This window comes from Setaria italica, chromosome II, assembly GCF_000263155.2.
Source record: "Setaria italica strain Yugu1 chromosome II, Setaria_italica_v2.0, whole genome shotgun sequence".
Taxonomy (NCBI): Eukaryota; Viridiplantae; Streptophyta; class Magnoliopsida; order Poales; family Poaceae; genus Setaria; species Setaria italica.
In genome coordinates this window covers 29,123,869-29,134,772 of record NC_028451.1, presented here as the reverse complement: position 1 = coordinate 29,134,772, position 10,904 = coordinate 29,123,869, and the positions used below count along the sequence as shown (strand labels likewise).

At 45.0% G+C, this 10,904-nt stretch overlaps 1 protein-coding gene across 1 annotated transcript; it reads right to left on the bottom strand.

Annotated features, from left to right (window-relative positions):
* Window positions 1–3,038: 3,038 nt before the first annotated feature.
* Window positions 3,039–7,132, bottom strand: LOC101778319 (DEAD-box ATP-dependent RNA helicase 22). Its single transcript, XM_004956672.3, has 7 exons — window positions 6,741–7,132; window positions 5,826–6,113; window positions 5,395–5,517; window positions 4,509–4,936; window positions 3,784–4,102; window positions 3,411–3,563; window positions 3,039–3,314 (listed from the first exon to the last, which is right to left on the bottom strand). Exons 1-7 carry the CDS (start codon window positions 7,062–7,064, stop codon window positions 3,231–3,233), a joined length of 1,719 nt encoding a protein of 572 aa, XP_004956729.1. The 5' UTR covers window positions 7,065–7,132; the 3' UTR covers window positions 3,039–3,230.
* Between the last annotated feature and the right edge of the window lie 3,772 nt (window positions 7,133–10,904).

Below are 10,904 nucleotides of genomic sequence, written 5' to 3'. Positions count from 1 at the left end.
GCACGCTGGAGATGCGGGGAGCAGGGCGCGGTGCGGGAGATTCAGGGAGCCGACGCGGGCCACCGCCAACGCCACCGCCACCGCCACTGCCGGTCGCTTCCCTTCGTCTCCAGCCTGACGACGCGGACGTCCTCTCCACCTCGCGGCCTTTAGTGCGCGTTGATTTCCAAATTTGTGAGCGGCTTAAATGCAAATATGTCCGACGGATGAAAAAGTCTGACTAGCTTTAATAATAGAATATTATTACACACTAGCAAAATACCCGTGCGTTGCTACGATAAAAGATCAATTATGTTTTTCAAACTAATAATATTTTTTATTTCCATCACTAAATTTTAATTCTACTTATTGGATGTCTATACATTTAATAGAAAACCAAAAGAATTTTGACTTAATTATTTCCTTCAACTTAAATACCCATTAAATCAAGCAAGAGAGTTAAATTAGCCTCCGATGGCTACCGATGGGGGCCTCTTTAGTCCTTCTGCCATGTAATATCTTTTCACATGCACCGTATTTCATCAAACAGGAGACGGTGCGATCAAACTTTTTCCATCATGCACATCCCATTGTAGGTACAATGGCTTAGGTTAAACTTTATTTGGATATACTATAACTACCTTTTAAATAGTTAATTAGGGAGTGTTTGGCAGCACTCCACTTCAATTCTTTTTTCTCCACTCCACCAACTCCACTCAACTTCAATTCCACTTTACCAACTCCAGAAAAATAATGGAGTTGTCTACATGTTTGGCAAGAAGCATGGATCCAACTCTAGAAACAGGTGATCTTATTATGAAAAGTCTATTATACCCTTGTGATTGGGACCCATGTATCAGTCTCCCTTTATTTCTTCCCTACTCATCGTTTGCACGTCTTGCAACAATTTGCTCGGACATGGATTGTAGTTTTTCTTGCACAAACCGCTCTAATCCCATCTGACCATAGCGTTCGACATCAATAAGGTTGGCCATAACCTTCTTTTGCTTACGAGCTTCACGGCGTTGTTTTAGTAATTCATTCTTTTGCTCGTGAGACATTCGCACATACCAATTTCTTTCTCGTTGCCTCTTATGTTCTTTAGGGTCAGTGACCCTTTCTTCTTCTATATAAGTAAAATGCTAAAATTGTAATAGTAAATCGTATAAACTATTTCCATTCGTGACAAATACATATAACTCATCTAAGTTGTATCCTACTTTCCTAGTAACAAGATAATATTTTATAAGGCGTACTCATAATTTTATAAAATCATTTTGATTTCTCACTATGTAAAGGTAAATCTACCGCTTTGTACTGAAGCATATAGACCTCGCAAGACTGCAGGTGCATATAGATGCTGTCCAAGTAGTTCTCTTATGCAGACTCGATATATATTGGTTTGGATTCACATTCACATAATTACAATGGTGATAATTGGTGACAGCTATGAAATAGAAACATATCATATTATAGAACAATGTAAAATGTCATTAAGTCAATAAATCATAATGCAATCAGGTCACAGAAATCTAGACTGGGCTAAAAAAGGAGAATGAATCTAAGGCATGAAAAATTCTACTGAACCAAAGATTACGATTTCATAGATCATTGAAGTAACAAAAATGTTTGGAACAAGGCTCCAGCACTGAGAGTATGAGGCCCAGCTTTATGCTTGGTTTGTGTCTTTACTTGCTGGCATCAATATGAATTCAAGCACATAGGGTTATGAAAATCAGCGTGAGGCCTTACCTGTGCCTGATAATCCCAGATGCAGACACTCCCCTAGTAGAGGCTTGACAGAATCCTGCACAATGCAAAACCTCATAAAATTAGCAACAAGTAGAAGTAAATTAACACTGTAAGCACAAACAGCAGAAATGGCTGAAAATTAGTGAACGGGCCCAAATCAGAACCGAAACTTACCATGGCTCCGTGGGGTGAAGATCCACCGACTTGACCCTCTCGGACCGTTGCGCAAACTTCCGCTAATCAGCACCAGAAAACAAAATGAAACCGAAATTAGCACAAAATCAAAGCGACACGAACAATACACCGGCGACGTGGGGGCCAAGATCCAGTGAGGTTCGGCAGACGCACCTTGATCTCCAATCTGAGCGGCTGCAGCAAACACAGGCAGGAACTGCGCATATGTCGCGAGCTGAGCTCGAGGAAAACCGGCGAATGGATTGGAGATTCGGGAGCGAGCAGGATCAGATCCACGTACCATGGTTGCGACGGCGAGGATGGCGCCGGGTCGAGCCGAGTGACTGGGCTAAACCCTAGAGATCCCCAGCGCCAACGGGGTGGGCGAGCGGGCGGCGCGGGCGGCCGAGGCCGAGACCGAGACCAGGGAGAAGCATTTTTCCCTTAACCCCCTCCCTTCGCTTCTTTTTCCATCCGGACCCTCTCTCTTCATCTCTCTTCAGAATTTGGACTGCGGATTGATTTCACGAAAGTTTAAGGGTTTTTTTTGCAAAACGAGCACGACGGATGAAAATTGCTGGCTGAGACGTTACTCGCTTTAATAATAGGTATATATATAGATTATACACAATACATCTACGTGCATAATAATATTTATGAACTTAAAAAAGTTAAAACGAACGGAAAGAACGGAAAGAGTGGCTCGTCACACTTTTTATGATCCGTTTGCTTCCCTTATTTGACACTTGCCACGTACACGTCCGGACTCCCGGCCAGTTCGGGCCCGGCACCCCTTCACCCGCGCCCGCCGCGCCATAGGTCAATGTGCAATGTCGTACGGACTACAGAATTCCAGTGGTAACCAGACCCCAGGCAGCAATGATCATTCCAGCTGCCGCGGAAATCCACCACCACTCTATTAGCAATTATCGTCTCTCGATTGATCTGTGATGTAGACTGCCACTTACAAACCAAATCACATTAGGCAGAGAGGTTGATTCCAGCAGTTTGCCAGTCACATCGATCTCAAAGTCTCAACGCGTTGCCAGGGGTGGGGTGGAGATGACAAGGCAACCGCCAGCAAGGAAGAAAAGGAACGCCAGAACAAGACCATCACGAGAGGAAAGAGGAGAAATTTGAAGGCACACGTCATGAGATTGAGGCGGCATCTCCACCCTTAGCGCTTCCGTCTCCCTGTGACGGGCCACCACGGAAAATCACTCTTATTCAAATATTTAGCAGCCCTCTATATAATACAAAAACATTCATCGCCAACAATGGAGGACAAAAAACTATCTGTTTCCCCTCACTACAAATATAACGGGTCACGCTAGCGATGCTTCGTGTTTCTGCACTGCTTGTTTCTTCAACTTGTTACGGAAGCTCCTTTTCCTACTAAACGCTCTCTCCTGTTAAACCATAATTTTTAGTCTGCATAAGCTCTTTTTGAGGGAAAAAACATGATAACCCCCTGCCATATGATGAAAAGACTAAGGGAGTCTTACCACTGGCTGGGCCAACTCCTCTGCTTGACGGACTGCTCTTACAAGATCACGATTTGCCTCTGTGTATAGGCTGGTCACTATGCCAGACTGCCCAGCTCTGGCTGTGCGACCCACCCGGTGCAAAAAATCAACAGCACAGGCAGCAAATTCCGCCTACAGAAGCAAAGAACAATAGATAGACCTTCTGATGAGATTATGCCACCCAAAATTAATTAAATGTAGCTGGTTTACTCAAGCAGTATGACAGAAACAATTCTGTGTGCATAATTTGTGTTATTTTTTCATAATGATATGAAATTTCAGTTGTATGTTCTTGACACCAAAAGTAGATGACATTAAGAAACTTAATTTAGCACCAGCAGTCAAGACGTACCTGAATGACATGACAAACATTTGGGACATCGAGCCCACGGGCAGCAGCATCAGTGCATACAAGCACACCACCATTATCCCGAAAAGATTGCAAATTATTAGCCCTTTCCTCCAATGAACTCTCACGATGGTACAAGATGCATGGAATACCAACTCGCTGCAATATGTCAGAGACTGAATTGGCAGCATCAACAGTGTTTGTGAACACCATAGTGCGTTTCGGTGCATCATGATCTTTATTCTTTAGGCCATATTTTACAGCATCTAGAAGAGCATCAACTTGTGTATCAGCAGTGACCTCCATCCATCTCCGCTCTAATCTGCATACAAGGCACATTATATATATCAAATGTGTGGGAGTTAAGGCGGGAATATGATGTGAAGAAAAATAAAAACAAAGGTCCTTTTGGTGTTCTTGCCCCTACTTTGAGATGCAATTGTGGGTTTTTTTTGGAAAGACCGTAATTGTGGTTTTGCCCTTGTCTTTTTTTTAACTTTATGATTTCACCCTTTACTATTCACAAGTCAACGCAATTTTGTGATTTTGCCCTTTACTATTCAGAAGAACACAAATGCCCCCGACAAATTTGGGATTGCAAAAGAAACAGCAAGGTTTAATAGTAATCTGGTGAGATTGCATTATGCTCAAATAGCCAAGCAAGTTCAATAGAAAAATCAACACCATAGAGAGCAATTAAAGATTATAGTGAAAACATAAGTGGATACCTGGGGTTGTGGCGGTGCAGATAAGTTCCACTAACCCATACAGCATCAGGAAACATACGCTTCAGTACACCACCAGCAGTCTTTTTGCCACTCTGCGGAAGGGTGGCAGCAACAAAGATATACTGCTTGCTCCTTTTATATGTTTTTCTAACCCTCCTCCAGTCCCTACGTGCTCCAACAGGACTATTCTCTGCCTTAACTGGTTTATTTCGAACAAGATCGCCTTCATTTTCCTCATCAAAACCACTGAATTCAGCACCCTCAGAGTCTGAATCCTCATGATATTCATCATCACTCCCAGGTAATACTTCTTTTCCAGAATCTTGTGCTCTAGACAGTTGCTTTTCATCAAATCTCAGCATATGGATAAGACGAATGACCTGGTTCTCAAAACTTCCACAAAGTAGCATGTCTGCCTCATCAAACACCTATTCCAAATATACAACTATTAGGACTTTCTGGCAGTCGCAAGATCAGTACTGCCAATCAAATACTTGCCTTAAAGCAGAACAGACACACGAAAGGGAAATTCAAGAAATCCTAGCAGATAGCAAAAAACTCACATCTTAACTGCCACCAATTCCAGATATTTCTTATCCGTGAAAGGGCCTCTAGCCTAGTGGTTAGAGCACCTAAGTAGCATCTAGCAAGCCTGGGTTCGACTCCCTGTGGGAGTGAATTAAACAGGCCTAGAGTAAAAAAAATAAAAAATAGGTTGGGGCTTTCCTTACTGACTTTGGTAAAAAAAAAAAATTTCTTATCCAGGCAACAGGAAATGGAAAAGGCAAGACTACTACTATAGCTTTGTCAAGCAGATTCAGATAATAATTAAATAAAACGAATATGCAAATTTGATAGAAATTAAATGTGTTGCTGAAGCACTTACTATGAATTTTACATTACGCATGAATCTCTCTCTTCGCCTCTTTTCAGGGTCATAGTCAAATAGATAATTTAAGAGAGCAGCTGGAGTGGCTACAAGAATATCTGGATGAACAGCTGGCCAACCCTGCCATGGAATGTAAGAAAAACATGATCACAAGTTATACCAGAATAAGTTTCATTACTACATCATTGCACGAGGTGTTGTAAGAGTTCTGCAGTAAATAGGAAACTAAAAAGCCTAAAACAAAGACACCTGCTAATCACATAAACAATACATTAGGAAACTGTTACAGAAAAGTTAGAATTAATAAAATGGGCATTCAGATGTGGAATGTGATACGGCTAATCATAAATTTACCTAAAATCGGACAAGGAAAAAATTGAGTTTACTATATTATCAATTAGCATAGATTGTGTTCAGGTAGAGCGTACCTTCGGTCCGCAAACAGCAGCAGCACTTTTAAGTGGTTCACCAGACTCGTCAAGCAACGAATTAGCCATCCGAACAACTTGTTCGCACAGCATGACATTGGGACAAAGGACTAACACAATGTCATGTGCCCCTGGGGCAGCGTTCTGGGAATTGTCATCTTCTGCGGTAGAAGATTTGGAGCATAACTTTTCAATCAAGGGAACCAGGTAACCATGGGTTTTGCCGCTGCCAGTCTCTGCGGCAACAATTACATCATTCGTTGTGAGGACATGTGGTATACAGGCTGCCTGCATAACATTTGAAACTTTGCGTAAGTGTCATTTGTGCAACACTAGGCACTGAAGAAAGCAGTTAGAAATACAATCACAGCTACGAGTCAAACAACAATAAAGATGAGTCTCTGGAATGATGGCAACAGTAGTAAGTTTAAAGCACAAGGATCTAAGGTCTAATTGTTGCAAAAGACAAAGGTACATGGTCATACTGACAACATAACTGATGAGAGAGTGCGAGGAAGCATGCCACCTGAATCCTCTAGTGGTCAATTACTTACCGAAACAATATATTGGTTGCAATTTTAGGTATCCGATGCCAGGAGTTGCAATTTTTCATCTTAGAATTTCATGGTAACAGCATACTGAATTAGAATAGACACCCAGACAGGCAAACAAACTGAAAATCTATTTCGAGTCCCAACAATAGTCGAGCTTATTACCTTAACAAGCGTGGTCAATTTACAATAACCTACCACAGGCCAAATCAAACATGTGCTGCAAAAAACTACAAAATCTACGTGCAAAGACTGAACATCTGATGTTAAACAGGCATGAGACAATCGTACGAGCTCCGACATTTCGTCGAGCACATGGCGTGTGTTGCAGCTGCCAGCAGCAGTGAAGTGCGCTGAGCATTACCTGGACAAGGGAAGGCCTCGCGAGTCCGGCGCCGCGCAGCGCGGACGCGAGGCGGTCGGACACGCCGAGGGACCCCCACGAAGTGCTCTCCTCCGCGAAGAAGCCGTCGCCCGAGCCCGCGCCGGTGTCATCGGCCTCGGCCGCTGCGGTGGAGAGCGAGCGCGGCCTTGCGGCGGGCGAGAGGAGGCGCCACGGCCGCGCCGGCGGCGCGAAGAGGAGGAGTTGGTGCTGGTGGCACGCGGCGAGACGGGAGGAGGCGAGAGGCGGGAGGCCCGCGACGCGAAGGAGCGCGAGCGGCGCTAGGCGGAGGTGGTGCAGCGCCATCGCGGTGGCGTGGCGTGGTGGGGTGGGGACGGGCTCAACTCTCAAGGCCTCAAGCGCATTCGGCTAGGGTACCAGTCTCCCATAGCGGAGTCGTTGGATGACCTTTTTGCAGTCAGGTCCTAAAACATATGTCCGTTCACGCAGCGAGGACCAGTTCGGATTCTTCATTCATCCGAAACACTATTATTTTATTATTTACTAGTAGCAGCATATTTTTCGTATGAAATTTGAACGGTGCCGTTTATAAAATTTACGCTGGTTTAGCCAATTATTCGAGCCCTTGTGTGATATTTTCAGTGCGTGCAATATAATTTTTTGGTTACAAGATAATAACCACAAGAAAGAGATTTTTTTTTTGGAATCTGAAAATTTAAACGAAAACTTTACGTGATAAGTACTATTAGAATAGCTTTTCACACAAAAAGGAGCATAGGATACAGTGAAACGCACCTTAGAAATAGAGAGATCAAACTAGAGTTTTACTTAGCATCATGTTTTGATTTAGCTATCTATTTCTGCGCCTTATCACATTTTTCATTAAGACGAAGCTTTAGTTATCCATTAGCTAACTACTCTCTCTGACTATAGTTATAAGCTGTGTACAATGCCCATACATATGGTGTACAATTTAGAATTCTAAGAAAAAATTGTCCATGAAAATAGAATGACATAAAACATAAAAAGGATTTTATATGTTATGAAAATACTTTTTATGAGGAATCTACTCATTTTCATCCTATCTAAGTATCCATGCCTGTGCGTTGCAACGGTGGAGAACAAAATATTGCACTTTCCTTGCCCATCAAATATGGCCTGAAGCTTAATTGATAACCTGATCTATAAACCACGTTAATTGCTCCCAAATTTGCTCGTAATTTTAGCAAAGGTGTCCCTTATTTTCTACTTCATGTTAATGTTTCTTTCTTCTCAGATTCTCTTATCTAAATGTTTTCCCTTTATTCTTTGCATTTGAGATGGTTTAGATTAGAAATAAATAGAGATTGAGTCATTGAGACGAAGATTTGTAACAGAAACACATAGATCTTATTCACTGTAACAAGGAAGAGAAACAGCTAGCGTAGCAAGATCTGGGTGACTGTGATTTGCAGCAAGGAAGAGAGAGAGCTTCTAGATGAGAAATAGCCGGGGCAGCAGCACTCAAGGACGCTCACTTCTCACCATGGGGTGACTGATTTTCAGCGTGCAGCAAGGTTGGGATCGTGACCGACGGAGAACTCAACCGCGGCACAGACTAAGGGCGAGTTTGGCAGGCTCCTCGCGAGGGGCTCCTCGTGCGGAGCCGGAGCCGGAGCCGCGGAGCCATTTTTTTGGACTCCTCCATGCAGACCTAAAACGGCTCCGGCTCCTCCCAAATGTGCCAAAAAATGACTCCGCGGCCAATGCCGTTTGGTGCGGCTCCGGCTCCTCCGTGCTTCGGTAAGCGCACGGAGCTGGAGCCGGAGCCCTGCCAAACTGGCTCTAATCCAATATGGAGTGCGGGGCACACCACCGGATGTTCATGCTGAGCGTGGCCACAATACCGAGCCTAGCTTGCCGACGACCTGCTGTGTGCTCGTGTCGCGCCACCGTGCCGTGCTGCTCGATGTCTGGCGGCGTTCATGGTTTGCCCACTCAGACGCATCATGCATGCATGGCCTGGCAGCCGAGGCAGCCCACGCAAGCATGTCCTCTGTCCAGCTGCTTGCTCGGCCTGCTGGCGGACACAAGCCTTGCAACACCATGTGGCCCAGCCCACTACTGCATCAAACAAGCTTAACAGGGGACACGAAAAGGTCGATGCCGTTTCTGTGTCAGCGCCGCCGCTCGCCATACGCACCGCCCGGTCTGCCGTGGCTTCTCACCGGACTTTCACCGGAATCCGGTATCCGGCCATCAATGGTCATGCGGACAGCACCAGAGGGGAGCGGAGGATCTGGGCAACCCATTTTTGAGGTGATGGAGAGAGGATAGGGGTCCAGGTCGTGCAACTACGACATCTAGGGTTGAAAGGTTTCTTAGCTTTTTGTTGTTGGTTGGCGTATGGTACCTGGCCTCCGGAGTCGGAGCAGGTTGGCAGAGCACGTGGATTCAATTTTTGGACATGGAGACGAGGGTCCACAGCAATATCACGAGGTAGCCATGTAGCCATGTTCGTGCTGATGTTTTCCTCCATAATTATGAGAAATATGAGGAACTTTTTTTTCAAAACAACCGCAAACCAGCCGCAAATCGAAAAAGTTTAAGCAACTTATATTTATCGGATGAAGTACATTTCAAGTGCAAATGGTAACATGTTACCAAATGGATTACTACAAATATTGAAGTAGCATTTTCTAAATTGGAGTAATGTGTGCACTTCATCGATTAATCCAAATATACTCCCTCCATCCCAAATTACATATCATTTTAGCATTTCTACTCCCTCCATCCCTCCACCTCAAATTATAGAGTATTTTAGCATTTCTATCGTGCAAATTTTTAGTTGAGAGCATAACTTGCAACATAAGAGAGGCACTCGGCTTCCACGAACCACGAATAGGTTCAACCAATTTTTTCGAGAACTTGCCTAGGCAAGTATTTCATTAACGTGGAGAAAAATTAATGAGGAGAAGAGTTCCTTACAACCTAGAACTCGACCTATTAGAGCAAAACAAATTACATGACTGCAAAAGGAAAAAACGACCTAGACCTATAAATCTTCAACCAATTTTACTACAACCTGTTTTATTCTTCTCCGGACTCATTCGAAGCGCATGAATCAACCATTTTTACAAACTTTCTACTACATGTGTTTGGTTTGAGGATCAAGTGGGTTGTGTCGGCTCCAACCTATTTTTTTGGTTGGGTTCAACCCACCTCGTGTTTAGTTGATGCGGATGGGTTCAACCTATTTTTTTTTAAGGATTAGGTGGGATGGATGGATGTCATCTTAACACCGTTAGCTACAATAGATTGTGGAGCCCACATGTCACCAGTGGGCCCACTTGTCATTCTCTTATATTACTATTTTTTCTTCTACCTTATCTTCTTCCTCATCCTCCACTCGCCTCTCGCCTCTGCTCCGTCCGCCATTAGCTTCCACGCCGACCCTGCCTCAACTCCCCGTCGAACCCGCCATAGCTTCGCCGCCACCTATGGTCACCGCCCCTGCTGGCCTCGCCTCAGCTCCCTGCCGGTTGCGCTCCGCTTCCCCGTCGACCCTCACCATTGTTGCCGCCATCATCATCCGTGCGCCGTGCCATTGCCGCCGATTCGTCGCGCGTGGTGAGTCGTCGATCGATATGCCGCGCCTGAAGTTTCTCCACGCTGCCCCACGCTCATTCTGCACCTCACCTCCCTTTCTCTTTCACAGTGTAGTAGGGAGCTCGCTGGCCACCTCCGTCCGTTGGTCTGCCGCTGCTCCCTGGAGCTTGCCGCGCCGCCTTCTCCCCATCGTGGAGCTCCTACTAGTGAGCCTCGTGGCCTTGGAAAGCCGCTCCGCCCCTTCCTCCTCCGCGTTGTGCCGTCCAGCTCCGCCAGCTCGCGCAGCCCCCCTCGCGCGCAGGAGACAACAGAGTAAGACGCCGTTCATCTGGATCGAATCGATTTTTTCAAATATTTCTTTATTGGATGAACCTAACCCTCCAGTTTTTCAACCAAACACCTTCCCAACCCACTTCAACTCTCAAACATAGTAGATTCAGACCATCGATTTATTAAAGTGTCTACTGATTACCTGGAACCCATTTGTCACGCGCTCCACTGCTCCAGAGTCCACTCACGATTAATCAACGCGTCCACACGAACTCCGCGCTAAAGCCGAACCACCCGAATGATCCCTTTGCTAACGGTCGCGAGGGG

Bases quoted from the DNA above. Each gene is read 5' to 3' on its own strand.
- LOC101778319 (XM_004956672.3), bottom strand. From the start codon at position 7,064: ATGGCGCTGCACCACCTCCGCCTAGCGCCGCTCGCGCTCCTTCGCGTC. The intron at 4,103-4,508 runs GTATCCACTTAT...CCTTGTATGCAG, and splicing joins CTGCACCGCCACAACCCCAG to ATTAGAGCGGAGATGGATGG. The intron at 3,564-3,783 runs GTACGTCTTGAC...TTGCTTCTGTAG, and splicing joins ATGTTTGTCATGTCATTCAG to GCGGAATTTGCTGCCTGTGC.